The sequence below is a fragment of the Hevea brasiliensis genome, chromosome 14, assembly GCF_030052815.1.
Source record: "Hevea brasiliensis isolate MT/VB/25A 57/8 chromosome 14, ASM3005281v1, whole genome shotgun sequence".
NCBI lineage: Eukaryota > Viridiplantae > Streptophyta > Magnoliopsida > Malpighiales > Euphorbiaceae > Hevea > Hevea brasiliensis.
The window spans coordinates 2,856,817-2,873,136 of record NC_079506.1 but is presented as its reverse complement, the minus strand read 5'-3'; the positions used below and the strand labels follow the sequence as shown (position 1 = coordinate 2,873,136).

General features: G+C 33.3%; 4 protein-coding genes across 9 annotated transcripts; 2 read left to right on the top strand and 2 right to left on the bottom strand.

Annotated features, from left to right (window-relative positions):
* Positions 1-182: 182 nt before the first annotated feature.
* On the bottom strand, positions 183-557 carry LOC131172478 (uncharacterized). Its single transcript, XM_058133257.1, has one exon. It carries the CDS (start codon positions 555-557, stop codon positions 183-185), a length of 375 nt encoding a protein of 124 aa, XP_057989240.1.
* Positions 558-2,801: 2,244 nt separating this feature from the next.
* Positions 2,802-3,877, top strand: LOC110669317 (non-specific lipid transfer protein GPI-anchored 14). Its single transcript, XM_021830927.2, has 3 exons — positions 2,802-3,254; positions 3,421-3,522; positions 3,620-3,877. Exons 1-3 carry the CDS (start codon positions 2,837-2,839, stop codon positions 3,763-3,765), a joined length of 666 nt encoding a protein of 221 aa, XP_021686619.2. The 5' UTR covers positions 2,802-2,836; the 3' UTR covers positions 3,766-3,877.
* A 1,305-nt stretch (positions 3,878-5,182) lies between these two features.
* Positions 5,183-12,208, top strand: LOC110669316 (uncharacterized). Of its 6 annotated transcripts, XR_002497666.2 has the most exons (14): positions 5,185-5,421; positions 7,281-7,509; positions 7,700-7,769; positions 8,806-9,002; positions 9,317-9,392; positions 9,492-9,575; positions 9,660-9,739; positions 10,008-10,134; positions 10,342-10,401; positions 10,521-10,571; positions 10,668-10,826; positions 11,414-11,546; positions 11,716-12,018; positions 12,112-12,208. XR_002497666.2 is itself a non-coding variant. In XM_021830925.2 (13 exons), exons 2-12 carry the CDS (start codon positions 7,352-7,354, stop codon positions 11,615-11,617), a joined length of 1,245 nt encoding a protein of 414 aa, XP_021686617.1. In that variant the 5' UTR covers positions 5,183-5,421; positions 7,281-7,351; the 3' UTR covers positions 11,618-11,623; positions 11,716-11,862. The 6 variants fall into 6 exon arrangements, 5 of the variants coding, with proteins under 5 accessions (XP_021686617.1, XP_021686616.1, XP_021686615.1 ...); XM_021830925.2 differs by lacking the exon at positions 12,112-12,208 and having other exon boundaries at positions 5,183-5,421; positions 11,435-11,623; positions 11,716-11,862; XM_021830924.2 differs by lacking the exon at positions 12,112-12,208 and having other exon boundaries at positions 5,184-5,421; positions 11,414-11,623; positions 11,716-11,862.
* Positions 12,209-12,248: 40 nt separating this feature from the next.
* Positions 12,249-15,287, bottom strand: LOC110669319 (fatty acyl-CoA reductase 2, chloroplastic-like). Its single transcript, XM_058133255.1, has 9 exons — positions 15,100-15,287; positions 14,915-15,018; positions 14,551-14,750; positions 14,253-14,353; positions 13,933-14,134; positions 13,346-13,507; positions 13,165-13,246; positions 12,551-12,951; positions 12,249-12,423 (listed from the first exon to the last, which is right to left on the bottom strand). Exons 1-9 carry the CDS (start codon positions 15,188-15,190, stop codon positions 12,249-12,251), a joined length of 1,518 nt encoding a protein of 505 aa, XP_057989238.1. The 5' UTR covers positions 15,191-15,287.
* Between the last annotated feature and the right edge of the window lie 1,033 nt (positions 15,288-16,320).

The window sequence follows — 16,320 nt, the reverse complement described above, 5'->3', positions numbered from 1 at the left end:
AAATTCATCACATAATTACAATATAATAAAACAAATTGGCAAGATTATGTATATACTAAGCCCTTAGCAAATAGTGCAGTACCAACCTCATCCGACTAAAAGAAAAGAAAGAGGTTTGCATAAACGCAAGCTGGATCACACTTCTTGAAGATTACATTAATTTTTCTCGAAGATTACATTAATCATCTGCTTAAAAGTGGAAACCAGCGTTCTTGGAAAGAAGACTGGTAAGAAATCATGAACAAGAGAAAAACGAGCAGAAACCCAACTCCCCAAGGAGTTCCTCCAGCCCTGTGAAGAGAGTCTTTCTCTGGCAAAGGAATGAAGTAGGAAAGCCTTCTGCTTTCATTATTGGAAAACCAGTGAACTACTAGCAGAAGTAGCAGTGGAGACACCATGAGAACCAGCTTCACTTGATCGAACATGCTCTCTAGCACTGGTTCGTAGTTCATGTACCACGAGAAACCTATCAGCATGAGCAGTATCAGAAGGAAGAAGCAAAGGTGCACAGGCAAAGGAGGCTGAGACTGTGGGGATGAATAATTACCATTTGCCATTTTCTTGAATGTCTTGGGACCCAAAAGGAAGTGTTAGAGATATATTATGAAGAGAAAGAAGGCTTGTGGGTTATATAGAGAGGTGATTACTGATAATGGCTTATGATTGTGTATGTTTGCATAATTAAGGAAAGGGTGAGCTTTACTTGGAAAATAAAGATTCTTCTGTTTTTTTAAATCGAGTAGGCGGTGGGATAGTCGCAGGCGGACGGTGAGAGAGAGAGAGAGAGAGAGAGAGTTTATATAAAAAGTGGACTAATGAGGAGCTGCCACGTACCACCGACCATAAGCCAGACATGAGCCAACCCATGTATAAAATAAAAACCACAGACCAGATATGGAAAAGGGCTGCAGCATTATTTATATCTGATAGAGATGGGAACCCATCTCAATTTTTCGAATTAAATCATAAGTCCTTTATATATATCATTTTTTTTCTTATCATGCTAGCAAGTGAATGAAATTCATAATATATATGGTTAAGGTTAGTAGATTTATAACCATGGGTTCATTGCCAAAAGTAAAAAGTTGATTCTCATCTATGCCTCGAGAGAAGAATATTAATTGATTGCCATCTAACTGTTCAAAAAGGAAACCATGAATAGTTCTTCATGTGAAAATAAATAATTACATATTGCTGTCTTTTAATGCATGTAGTCCATCTAAATCCCAGTAATTAATTGATAATAGAAGAAAGTAGGTTATCACTGGCCAACCACAAAAGAATGAACACTTGTTTGCCATGTTTAAAGTCGGTGTGCATACACCCGGCTAGAATTCAGACTCTAAATCATATTAGAATTGGTCCGAGTTAAACATGAAATCAACCCGAGTTAACGATTTAAAGATTTGAATTAGAATTGGACACCATTTAAATCATATATATATATTTTTTTAAATGGCTATTTTAGGACCAAACCATTTGCAAATCAGGATCAAAACTATTAAAAAATTGGAACCAAAATAAAATTAAATTGGACCGAAGTCAAATTGAAACCAATTGAAAACTAAAATCATAACCAACCAATTCGATTTTAATCATTTTTTGACTAAATCTTAAATCGCTGATTCAATTCGAAACTGGCTCGGACCGGTGACTAGGCTAGTTGTGCTTTTGAATATAAGCAGCACCCGCGCAGGAAAGCTGAAGTGTGTCTGTGTAGGATGCTGCTGCTTTCCATGTGGCAACTCAGGCTTCTTAATGAAGAATCTCCTTAGCTAGATCCACCATGCATGGATATGACTGGTTCACATAAAGTGTTTTAGTTTGTATACTAGCTTTAAATCTTAAGCTCTAAGTAATTCATGTGATTGAGGATGACAAGAAAGCTCTCTCTTTTCTTTCTTTCTTTTTTCTTTTTAATCATTACCTGGTTAAAAAATTAAAGAAAGGTCCTACGATATCATAGCATAAGATCATTAGTTTCAAATTGGTGCAGATAGAATCCTAACTGTATCCAAGGTGATAGACTTTTTTTGTGTACCTGTGATTTCTTTTCCTTGGTTAGGTACTTTTCTTTTTCTAATAAGAAAAAGTCCAAAATGAAAATTGTTTTCATGGGCCTCGGTTAGTTGTGAAATTTGAAAGATTGGGTTGTGACATAAATGGGCCAAATAGTGCAAAGATAATGGCTCAGTCATATAGAAAGTTGAAGATTTTCCTTTGCCGGAATAAAGCAAGTTAGCTTACACAAACATCATCCTTGGAAGTTGGACTCCAACCACCTTGAGCCCGGAAGCAACTTGGAACTGATTACATCTGAAGATAAGATCTCATCAACGCCTCTACTTGTTATTGCTTGATGTCATTAAAACGAAGCCTGAGGTAATAACATCAACTTTCCTCTCTAGTGCCTTAAGCGATCATTGTTTTTTGCCTTTGGTGGGTTGGTGAACTGACGCACTTTAGCAAATTTAATTCTTCTTTCAATTCTCTGTGGGAGTCTGGACCCCCCAAAGCCACTTACCTACATTCTTCTTTTCCCATTACACATCACAGTACCATCTATCCCTTGAATTAATACTATAGTGAAACACAAAAGTAGCCATCTTTTCTACAAGAAGCAAAAACCTAAGCGAAACAGCTTTTCTTTATTCATACACACTTAACATCCAGTAAGATTAAAAATTATGAAGTTGTGGACTTGTGGTTGGTCTGGACGTTCTATACTCTCTGAGGTGTTGCAATTAGAAGAAGATAGGGTCCACCATCTACTCATCTTAAATTCCGCATCTATTCTATTGAAGAAACTTCCAAAAAGCTTGTTTAATCAATTAAAATGACTGCAACGATATATATATATACACATCTCTCTATGCTTGAATTAATCAAGTTTCTTTCTCTACACCAATTTCTTGAAATGGGTTTTCATTATTTCACTAAAGTTGCACTTACATTAACGTTAATGTCAACCATGGTAGGTTTTTCGATGGCGGTTTCAGACAAAGACAGAGAGGAGTGCGCAGAGCAGCTGGTGGGTTTAGCTACATGTCTGCCCTACGTTGGAGGTAATGCCAGAACTCCAACGCCAGATTGTTGCAGTGGTCTGAAGCAAGTCCTCAAAAACAACAAGAAGTGTTTGTGTGTCATTATTGTGGATAGAAATGATCCTCAATTAGGTCTCAAGATAAATGTCACTCTTGCTTTAGGCCTTCCCTCTATTTGCCATGCAAGTGCCAACGTTTCCCAATGCCCTGGTAAGCATTATCTACGTACTAACTCAGTGTGGATTTTGAGAAAATGAAAAGAAAATCCATCTGGGTTCACTAAAAACTGCTAAATTGTGATGAAATTTCAATACTTTGTTATGATCCATATCCTTTTTATTAAGTTATGATGATGGGTATATATGTATGGATGCAGCCCTTCTACACTTAGCACCTAATTCTCCAGATGCTCAAGTTTTCTATCAATTTGCTAATAGCACTAATGAGAGTAGCAGCAGCCCCGCCCCTAGTCCTAGTGGTAATTGTGATTTTCCTTCTATGTGACAATTTATTGTCCTTAAATTGTTCATCATATCATCACTATAATGAGCAATATTTACCTTGGATGAAAGCAGATGAAGCGGCCAACAGCAGAGGACAAATTGCTCAAACGAGGAGCAATGGATGTAGTAGCAATGCAAAACGATGGGTTGGGTTGGAGTTGGTTTGTGTGGGGTTTTCACTTTGGTATTTCCTTTATTCAATGTTGTTGTTCATATAGGTCTATTTGGTTGTGATGGATCATTGTTCTTCCATGCCCTTCTTGTAATATTGTGAATTTTCGCATTTTATTTTCCTAATTGAATGTTAAGAGCTTTAATTATTGCTTGACACAGAGTGATATTTCATTGAACAAAATTTAATTTTTTATATTGACGAATATGTTAGACACTACTTTAATATTCTTTTTTTAATTCCATAGAAGTATTATATTCCGTTAATTAACAAATACTTGAGATTTTGGGAGTGGATGTATATACATGTTCAATTTTATTAAATTTTACTAATATAATTCTTTTATATATATTGAGGAAATTTATTTAAATTTTATTTATTATAAATATAAAATAAAAATATATACGTATATATATATATATATATATATATATATATATATATATATATATATATATATATTTATATTTATAATTAATCCATTAGAAAATGAGCAATCTGATAACAAACGACTGGTTGTTGATAAATTAAGGATATATGGTTGTCTTATGAGGATTTATTTAGTACTATTTTTTTTTCTAAACCCACTAATTTTATATGTAAAAAATTCATCAAATTATGTTTTGATTTACATAAACTAAATATATATAAGAATTATCCATATTTTATAACACTGCCACGTATTATAAATAAAGAATATTTAATTAATTCAATTGAAATAAAATTTAAATTAAATTTTTGAAAATAATTTTTTTATTGTTTTAAATGTCTACAATTTTATATTATGCAATAAAAATAAAAAAGATTTTTTTTTAAGTATTTGAAAACTTTAAAAATAAAATCTTTTAAATTCATCGATCTAATGAGCTAAAAAATAAATATTTTAATTTTTAAAATTTTATTTTAAAAATTATAAATTCTCCTAAATATATATTCAAAATTTCAAAATTTTTGAAAAACTTCCTATCAGTTTATGAAACATACTCCCAAGTAAATGGCTTAAAGTCTTATGATCATGATGAGTGCGATTTATTAAAATCAAATGGATGGTTTTTATTTATCAAAATTCATTTAATTATAAAATAAAAACTTCACTATTAACAATTTAAAAAAAAAAATATTAATACCTTTCATTGTCCAAATTATTAAAATTAGCAGAATGGAAAATTTCATTTATTTTAAATATGAAATTTTGAGTTATATAAGTATGTGTATTAAATAATATAATTTTTTTAAAATGACATTATATTTATTATTTTTAAATTTTAACTAATAAAATTTTTGTTTTTTAATAAGTTTTAATATTTTTAAATAAAAAATGCGGTGCAAGTGAAATAATTAAAAATATAATTAAATAAATTTAAAAATTCAGCTTTTTATTATTTTAATTAATAATAATGTGAAAGACATTTTGATAAATGACAAGCTATTTTTATATTAATTAGTAATTAAGCGTGTGTATTCCAAATTCCGAAGTCCGAGAGGAGTGGAGCACAAGAAAACAAAATGCACCGCTTTGATGACTGATTCAGCGGTTGCGACTCATCTTCTCTTCTCCTAATAGCTAGAGTTGACATTTTTGGATTCTTACGTGAATCCAATTTACCATCTCAGCCATTGGTTGCTTATTTCTTCGTCCTTCATCATCTTGTGCTTCAGATTCTCTTTCGTTCATCAGTGCTCCCACGGTTCTCTTTTCCTGGTATATTTCTTTTATTTCTTGTCCGTGAACGCCTTTTCATTACATGTTTGATTCTTTGGCTCGTTGGATTGCCAAAGTTTGGATCTTTACACTTCAATTGTTTATTTCTTTTGTGCAATTTTATTTTCCCTTTTCATTTCTGTTCGTTTTCTGCTAATAATAGTATTTTTACTCTCTTACTTCTTTCTTTGTATAGACCTTTTCGCTGATGGGCATTCTTTATTCCAATATTTTGGTATTGCTTATTACCTGTTCCTTCTTTCTCTGTTAATTTTGTGTCGAGAACACGGGTTTCGGGGATTCAAGTGGCAAGCTTGTTCTTGTTTTGTATTTACTATCGATGTGCTTTGATGATTTTTTCTAATGTGTTAACTGGAAAACAATGATTCAAAGTTAGAATTGGGTTATCAGTAAGACAAACTTGATGAAATGTCCCGACTCTAGAGTGGTAGAATGCTTCTCATTTGAAAGGAATGAGATGTGGTTTGACGGACTGTGTTTTTAGCATTCACGCAACACTATTGCTAATTAACGCACATTCGAGGACCTGACTGGTGGAGCGCTAGCTAAAGAGACATTCTCTTTCAGTTGGAGGGAAATCCTGAAGGTTTTGGGCTTAATTGAGGCCCGTTATCACATGTGTTGGGGGATAGGAAAAACCAAAAAAATTCCATATTTGGTGTGAAAGTTGGCACGCCAATGGTAATCTGTTTGCGGGTTGCCCCTTTTATGGAGGACAGATTATAAATGTGGATACCTTGCCTTTAAGCAAATGTTATCAAAGAAGGGAACCTGTTCTCTTAGCTTTCTTTCAGGTCTCAATGTTGCGAGCATTTGGGCTGCTACCCTGTGATATACTCTTTTCTATGCAGGGTTTTTAGTTTACCATTGGGGGTTTCCTTTTAAATGAGCACTTGGAATGAACTTAGGCAATCAAATGGGCTGGATACCTATAGTGCTTGGTTTCCAAAGGATATTTCCATGCTTAGCTTTGTTGCACTGTTAGCCATTTTCATAGGCTGTCGATTCACACTTATTTTCATAGAATCATCATGGAAGCTAAAAACCATACATATCATGGTGCTTGGTTTGATTATTGTGTCGATGAAGTTTGCATTATGAGGAAAGTTAGGTGTTTTGATCTGAATATTACTGTGATAATAAAACTATAAAAGATAATTTTAAAGTAAAGGTTTTTTATCAGAATATTACTATGATCAGTAACCTAACAAATTTGTAAACGTAAGAAAATCAAAGTATGTTTCATCTAACCTCCATGATGAGTATGATGTCGTTCAGAAATATCACCTCTGATATTTTAAATGACATTGTAGGTTGGATGGGGAGCTTCGTAATTGCATAGCATTGTATGCAGAGGAATAAATTATTTTTTCCTCTTAAAAGGCTTCTAATAGTTTTATTTTGTTTAGTGGTTTTTATTTATTAGCCTATAGCTCTGCTATATGCACTGGTAGTGCTTTTTAGCAGTGTCCTTTCTTTATCTGGCATTTTTTTTCTGCAAAGATATAAATTTCATGTATCCAGGAGGGAAAAAAAATCTTAGGAAGATGAGAAAGTTGCGGAAGTATGGTTAAAAAAAATAATAATAATAATAAAAAAAACAAGCTATAAAAGATATGAAAGCAGCTCTTCAAATAACTTGGGTTTGAAATTTCAATAGGTCATAGTTGTGGATATCTGATGTGCCTACTAACATGTTAAGACTAAATCTTATATGCACACCCTCTATTTTTTTTTTCAAAGCAGTTGCCTTGGGGAAATTATGGTTGCTTTTGTAGTTAATTAGTTGAATAATTGGTATCTACTTTTCATTTCTGAATTCGATCTATACTTTTCAGGTTTCCACAGATCTGAAACTACTCTTCTGGACATGGTTTAAGAAGTTAAAGATTTAACCTTTGTAGGATAAATGGGTGATGATATTGAAGATGATATTTCACATCCTAACCCTGTTGGAAGATTATCTGTTTTCTATTATGGTGTGGGCCACATGCTAAATGACATCACTGCTGCCTGTTGGTTTACTTATCTGTTATTGTTTTTAACAGATATAGGACTGTCCCCAAGGTATTTATCTTTACTGATCAGCAGTTCACATGTTCTATTGTCATTGGTTTTTTTTTATACCTTAAATGTGGCTGAACTTTTTTTAAATAGAGTGTTACTTTATAAGTGGTTTCTTTCACACACACACACACACACACACACACACATTCACATTCTGATAGGCTTATATTCTATTCAATTTATTTTGCAGAGATGCTGCTACAGTAATGCTTTCAGGTCAGATAGCTGATGGATTTGCTACCATATTTTCAGGCGAACTGGTAATTTGCTCAAAATGTTTATCGAATTGATGTTATGTGATTTTTTTTTTAAGGAAGTTTTTCTGACAAATATAGAGCTTCCTTGAGTTTTTTTTTTCTTATTTTTTAATGTGGACGTTTTGAGCATGTACCTTCAGTTGGGAAATTGTCAATGCTCATTTATAAAGTCAAATATGGTGGACAAGGGAAAATTCTAGTTTATGCAACATGAGCTAAGACAATAAACAGTAAAAAGAAACATTAATTGAAAAATATCTAGGGAAGCTGATAACAATGAGGCCTCAAATATGGTGGTCAGGATTGAGTATATCTTACTTGACATGGTTTATTGGAGAAGAATCTTAATGCGAGTAAGATGGCAAATTAATGTAAACTCAACTCAACGAAGCCTTTATCCCAAAAATTTGGGGTTAGTTATATGGATTCGCTTTCTCCACTCTAATGCATCTTTCTCCTGATTTATATATTTTTCTGAACCATTTCATGTTATTTTAGTGTCTCTATTGCAATCATCAGCTGCATTTAACATTGCTGTAAAGTTTGTGCATTTGCTTCTTGCTTAATGAGGGGAAAAACTGAAAAAGGAAGCAAACTGTCTCTCTATCTATTTGAATACATGAGTCTCTCTATCTATTTAGATCATGAGCATTTTCACTGGGATGTATTGATGGACCTTTTCTTTTAAATTTAAGTTGGTTCATTAGAAATTATGTAGTAGTCGTCTCTGCCACAAAAGTCAACTGTCCATGACTCTAGCAGTTGTGAAGCTTTATGCCTGAAAAATCCATCTTATGGTGATTGAAACAGGAAAATAACTTGTTCTTGGTATTATTTTTGAAGTTCCCCTTCAGATTCATACATATGTTGTGTTAGACATGTGAACAAGCATTTTGGGTGCATATGATATAAGTCCATGCTTTCTATTTGAAATTGATACTTCTTGTCAGAAATTGCGCATCACATAGATGATTTATTGATAAGAACCTTGATGTGTATTTCGGGGAATAATTATTTTTTCAACGGTTTTTCTTGACAGATAGACAGGTTTGGGCATTTCAAAATATGGCATGGTGCAGGATCTGTTTTGGTTGCCATTTCATTTTCTTCTGTTTTCGGTGGCTGCTGGCCTTGTGAAATCTTTGCTAACCATTCATCAACAATAGAAACGGTATCATATAGTGTCTTTGCTGCAATCTTCAATGTGGGTTGGGCTGCTACTCAAGTTTCACACATGTAATGTCCTCTAATAGTTTAATATTTTTTGGTTGAAATGTGTATGGCATTGTTCTTAATTCTTCAAAGCAGAAAGAACAAGGGCAGGTCTAATATTTAATTCTTTTAATATGCTAAAATTTGTACCAACGCCTAATGAGTAATTGTTTGTTTTCCCCCCCTCTCCCCCCCCCCCCCCCCCCACAACATGAAAACGATGTATATTTCTTAGGGATTTGGTGGGAAAGCTATAGATATTCAATGCTTGCATTCAACTACACAGATGTGTACTACCTAAACTACTGACATGGCATATTGTTACTGTTATGTTGAAGGTCTATGATGAATTGCATCTCCCTGAACTCAACAAGCAGGGTGGTGATGGCAAGTTGTCGAAATGCTTTTACAATGGTAAGCTTTTCTCTCTGAACTACTGTTTTAATGTATGATTTTCATCATATTCTTAATGCTGCATCATTGAAGGTGGTGCTCATTTGAAATGTTTTACAGGTTGCTAATCTCAGCCTCTATGCAGTTGCCTTGATAGTATTCAATGTCAGTGAAGCAAAAACACATGCTGATATTGAAAATCAGGTATGAGTTTACTTTGGTTTTGATTTCCATCTGACAGTTAGGAATTCACTTTGGTGCCTTTTTTCATTGTTCACAAATGAACAGTACCGATGGATTGCGTACCTGTCAATTTTTATTGGATGCTGCTTTGTGGGACTATTTCATCTTGGAACCAAGGAGCCAAGGTATTGCTAGACGTCTTAAACCTCAAATCCTGTTCTTATGGGTTGTTCTAATATGTGCTTATGAAACTATTGTATGATAATTGCTATCAATATGTGTAAACCATTATCATTTTTTACACTGGTTTCAGACAAACATGCTTGTGGTTAATTATTAATATGCAGCACAGATGAATCATATAAATCGTCCGTGATTTTTATGCATGCTTTGATGGCCTCTGTAATTACTGCTACTTGGTTGGAGTAATAGATTTCCCTTTTCTTAATCTAGATTAAAGATAAGCGTACATGGAAATTGTTGTTCAAGGGTATCATGGACTTACTGGTTCAAGAAAATATTATACTATCAAGTTGGAATTGTGTATTTGCTTACCAGACTTGTACAAAATGTTTCACAGGTCAGCACACATTTCCTTTTGTAAAATGGAACATATTTTCATTTTTTGTTCTACAAGTTTATTGTTTTCTTGAGTGATGAGACTCTAATTCTACTCTCTATAACTTGAGGGAAGCTAAAATTTCCTAAGGATGTCAGGTGAAGTATTTTTTCATAATTTGGCATTTCTTGTGAGTAGTTTTACATCAAAATGGCTTCTTTTTCTCAGGCATATCTTGCATTCTATGTGATTAATGATTTGCGCATGGCTCAATCAGCTAAAGCTTTGGTAGGTACACAACTGTTTAACATTCATTATTTGTGCATATTCACACACACACATGCACTCATATATATTTTTAATTTGGAATATGAAGAAAGCTGAGCTCGTCTAATTGATGGGACTAGGTACCTGCAATTATCTACATCAGCAGCTTTGTCATATCTATCATTATGCAGGTGGCCCTCATTTTCTGATTTCTTTATTTAAAACATGATTTGTTTATGTTCATTGGTTTTTGTTGATTATTAGGCTTTTCTGTTTTCATAATGTAGGAAATATCTTGGACTGGACAACGCCTGAAAGCCTACTATTCTGCTGGTGGCATTCTTTGGATATTTTGTGGTGCTAGCATCTTTCTTTTACCTAGGAGCATGAGCGGTTTTATGTATGTCATATCCATATGTATTGGAATAGCAAATGCTCTAATGACGGTATGATGTGGGATTCTTTGCTTTAATCTCTGCTTTATTATGTGGAATATCAATCAATTGTTTTTTCAACTACATTATGGTGTGTGAGGATAAGTCTTGATTGCTTCCCCCACCTTCTTCTGTGCATGTAATAATTGTTCTCTGGTGACATGTTGTAATCTCTCAACAAGATAAGCTGGGGTCAAATTGTTACAAAATCATGGGTTAGCATTATTTTTGATAATGGGGTTGCTATTATTGGTTTTTAAAATATTGTTATGAAACTCAAAGTTGTAGAGTGTTGGGGAAGAAATGGATTAGCTGTTGCATATAGGTGGAAATATGGAATGAACTATGGGTTTGTCAAATTGATGATGAAGGCCTGGATTTTCTGCTTTCATCTTATTATACTTCTCAAATATATATATATTTTTTCTCATTTCTTTTGTATATATATTTTTTCCTGAAATGCACCTAATCTTAGCAGTTACAGATTACTTAATTTTTGCTGCTCTTGTTGGTTCTCCCTCCTCTCACACCAACCCCCCAAACACAACCCCGCCCCCCAACCAAAACCCCTCCCTTTCTTCTGCAAATATGAATAATAGGTAACTGGAATAAGCATGCAGAGTGTTCTCGTTGGTTCAGACCTCAATGGCTGTGCATTTGTATGTGGTTCGTTAAGCTTCGTAGACAAGATTTCATGTGGTCTGGCTCTGTATGCTCTTCAATCATTTCAAAGTAAGTTGTCTTCAATTGCAAGGCCTGTTCCAACCTTTTCTTCTCCTACAAAAGGGAGAGAACGAAAATAAGGCAACGTATGTTGTTTTATATGCATGGTAGATTCAGTAAACACGGTTCCTTATCTATAGTCCCCTATTCCTACTTAAAACTGTGCCTTTTGTTGCAGGCATGTCACCTAAAGTCCAGAATTCCCTTTCCACAAATTATATTTCAGTCACAAGATGTGGTTTGGGTCTAGTTCCAGCCTTCTGTTCGCTTGTTGGTGTGGCTGTTACATACACTATGAAACTCAACACACCCTGCTCCAAACCTTTGATGGAACCACTTTTGGAATAATAATGTACTAGAGGGGCCAGTTTGTTGGAGTAATCACTGCACCTCGATTATCTGCGCGAGAACTAACATCCAGCATTCCACTTAGCTAGAGGAAGAAGTTTCTGAATATCAGATCAGATCAACCAAGTTCAGGGTATAGTTTATTTATTTTCTTCATTCTCAGAAGTCGTAGCCAATGTTTGTTCTATGCTCAGAGAAATTTATTCCAATATTCTTTTTATACAAGGTCATTGATATGATGTTACATTACATAAAAAGCAGACCAACACAATTGTTTTCTCACAAGATCATGTATAAGCAAGCCAAGGTTGATTTGTGAACAAGCTTGATAGTTTAAACAGCTATTTCTTACTGCGAGTGTGATCACAATCTTGCAACTGCCACAGGTTTTTCTTTGATAACATGCTTCTGCAGGCCTGGAAGGTGAATGTTTTTTATGTAATGCTTCCAGTTTATGCTCTCTACATCAAATGTGAACATTTTCTTCTCTTCAGTAGACATGTTGTCAATCAAATCCTTACTGTTGCTGTTGTTGAACCTGTTAGAAAAGGTCATTTGTTGCCATTTTAAGCAAGAAATATTGAAAACGGTGAAGTGAAACGTGTGTGTGAGAAATGCCAGTAAATTAATGTTTTAGTTATAGAATTTAGATTGAACATGCTTACCGTCCTTCATAAAATGCATAGGGTTCATATAATCTAGCTATGTGGGCAAGTCGCTGAAGCCTTTTGGTGCATTCTGTTTGCATCTGGAGACGCACCTTGGGATCTAAAATGGACAGATCTTCTTTCAGTCCAATTTGCCGTGCTGTTTCGTACCTAATGTAAGATGTGAAACTGTTCAGCGAGCTGAAATACTTGAATTCCTTGATGCCGATTTTCTTCCCTTTCGAGTTCAGTTGTGGAGAAGAGGTGAAGTGATCGTAGGCCAAGTCGCATACTTCACCCAGGGAAATGGGATTAGAGACGGATGATGTAACATGGTACACATGTAATTGTGGTTCAGCAACGGTCCCATGCTTTGCCATGGCTGCTACAATGGCATTCACCACCATGTCCACAGGTATCTGGATTTGCATGAAGCGCATATTTTGTGATGAGTGCAGGAAAGCATTGGCATAAGGTTGATGAAGTAATAAACAATATCTCAAGTTTTGGACAGAATTAATGCATCTAAATCGTCAATTTATGTGAATCTTATTATTTAATATAATTGAATTTTCATGATTCAACAGTCTAAATACGTCATTTACGGGCCAAAACATAATTAAGTTGCTTACAATGTCAACAACTGTTCGGGGGTTTCCTACAAAACCTGGAAGCTGACCTTTCCCATAGGATATGAGGAGTGGGTCAATTACCCTGATGACAAATAGAAAAGAGCAAATCAAGAAAATATATTCATACATTATCAATGAAACTAAACCAATTGGAGATGCATATTTAATCAGATATACGTACTTGTTCCCCTGTATCCATCCTGGGAAGGGCTCTGAGTAGGTGCTCTCAATAGTGCTTGGACGGATGATCACAACTGGTAGATTCTCTCTATTGCTATTGATTAGCATCTCACCCATGGCTTTGGTGAAAACATAAGTGTTTTGCCATCCGTAGATTCTTGCTCTGTCACAATTCACATGAAACATTCAAATGCAAATAATGAGCCAAAAAGAAGATTACCATTAAATGGTGGTGTTGTTTTTCTTTAAAGTTCAGATTCGATTTTCGGTATGCTCTTATTTTTACATTGATTAAGAAATTATAATATAGTTTAAACAATAAATTTTGTTTACTCTTTTCTTAACATATCTACTTATATCGTTTCATTAAAATTAAATAATTTATACTATTAAATTATTTTTAAAATTAATAAATTTTATTTTTTAATACATATTAAATAGAAATATATTAATAAATTAATAAATAAACTATTATTAAAAAGGAAAATCATCCATAATTAGGACTAATAAAAAAAAAAGCCAGTATATAAGAGAGAGGGAGCATCTAAAAACACCAATATATATATATATATACACACACACACACACCTCTCCCAGCCCAAATCTCTCATGTTTTGAGCTCCTCCAATATTATCCTCGAAAGATTCAATCATATCAGAAGCCAGCTTCATTTCAGCACTGACATCCAACCTAGGTACAGAAACTTGGGGGATTGTCTTCTCTGCTATGCTTTGTCCCAGGTCGAAAGGCTTCTCCAAGATTATTCCTTTTCTTTCCCCATTAACATAGGCTGTTCAATAAGATGATTAGTTTGAGTTTTTAATACAAATATACATTTTTTTTTTGCTATATACAAATATATGGGGTGAGATAAATTAATTAATTAATTTGGGTATATATCTACTTACCAGATGAGACGTGCAAGAACAGTTTAAGCTTTTTGCACTTCTTTGCAAAGTCTAATAACCGAGCAGGTCCTTGGGTGTTTACGTTAAGAGCAACATCATACCTAAACAATGTTCATTATATATTGTTAACTGAAAACTACATGATTACTACGCTGAACACTAACGTAGAGAATATAGAAATTGAATAGAGTTGGCTGAGAGAAGTAATATATTATTAATATTGAAGTAATATATTATTAATATTTAAATTTATACTTTCAGCATTATATATAACTGAGAGAAGTAATATATTATTAACCTCTCATCAAGGGTAGTGTTGGCTGCTGAGTTTACAATCACATGGACGTGTCTTGCAATTTCGGTAGCTGTATCGGCATCCATCCCTAGATTATATTCACATACATTCCCAACAACTGGAACTAGCTTGCTCATCATGAACGCTTCATAGGATTTTCCGTGAATTTGTTTCAAGCACTTGAACAGCTCCTCATCTATGACCTAATCAAAATAACATCACTTCTTTAATTAGGAATAAAATATATACAAATTAAAGTAAAATTAGAAGGAAAATGATTTACTATTTAAAAATTTTAACTTAGATCTCTATCTTCTTGTTTATTTTTTCTTATTGTTGTGTGTGTGAATAATTTTGCAACACATACCTCATTTTTCAATCTTTCTATTGCAGCATCCTTGTTTTTCTCCCTTATTAAGACATAAATTCTTCCCACTCTAGGAACTGTTCGCAACATCTTCTCAATTAAAACTATATAAAAAAAAAAAAAAGAGAGCGCTTTTTTAATAGAAGTCATGGTTGTAACTTTGTTACAGAATAAAGTATAGGTACCTTTAGCTAGAAAGCCAGTTGCACCAGTAACGAAGTAGTTTTTTCCCTGGAGAAAATCAAGAATCCCAATACAAGATGATAATGGAGGCATAGTCCAGTAAGTACTCACCGCTAATGAGGAGTGAAAAGCTAGCAGTGGCAGTAGCAGGTTCCTTCCAAGAAATATACCCACTTAGCTATTGCCTGCAGCTTGTCATATCTCCTTTCACTACATGCACAAAGGTGTAGCAGAGAACCCTAACATATATAGCCGTGGTGGGACATGATTTTAGGTTAGGAGGGCAGAATTATTAAATATATGCCTAATGGTCCTCCATAAATCCAATGTGAATCTTTTTCATTAACTACTTATTTAAATAAAGGCGTTTTAAAATAGTAAAAAATTGTTATGATCACTATATTATAATTAAGTAATTTATTATAATATGGTATCATTTGAATTAAAAATTATTCACTGTAAAATATATTATGACGCATAAATTTTCATAATATATATATATATATATATATATATATATATATATATATATATATATATCAAAGTAATGAATCTGTAAAACAAATTTTCAGAAAAATCATTGAAAAGGGAATTACCTTAAATCTTTTAAGAAATTTGATGATTTTAAGTTCATACTTATTGGAGAAGTTTATATTGTCAGCAAAAGTTTTATATTGTCAACGAAAGTATTTCAATAAAAAATAAAAAAATTAATTCCAATACATCATTATCACTCACCATTCAATAATTTTTTTTTGAAATTTTAGAAAATAAATGAGAAATAATTATTGGTGAATGGTTCCTTGCTAGAGAAAAATAGTAAGTAGTGAAGAAAAAAAAAGTGAACGCTATGGTTGAGACTTCAGAGGTGTTCCAAATGAGGAGAAAAAAAAAATTAAAACTTAGTTTGTTATAATTGTAAATATAATAAAGCCATATATCATGAATAAAACTAATGTCTAATGGTTAATAATGGGATTTAATAAACAATATAATTAAGAATGAGTGGTTCAAAATGAGACTAAATAAATTAATTGTGTTTTTAGGTCTTATTGGGTTAATATTGGATCAAAACGAAACTAAATCAAAATGAGTAAGTAATTGAGTTAATATTGGAGGAGAGGGCCGCAAATGAAATTGAGGGGCATAACTCCAAAAAAATAAAACTAAATTATTTTTTTTAACAATTAATTGTAAAATCTCAAACCTTCATAATTAAATTT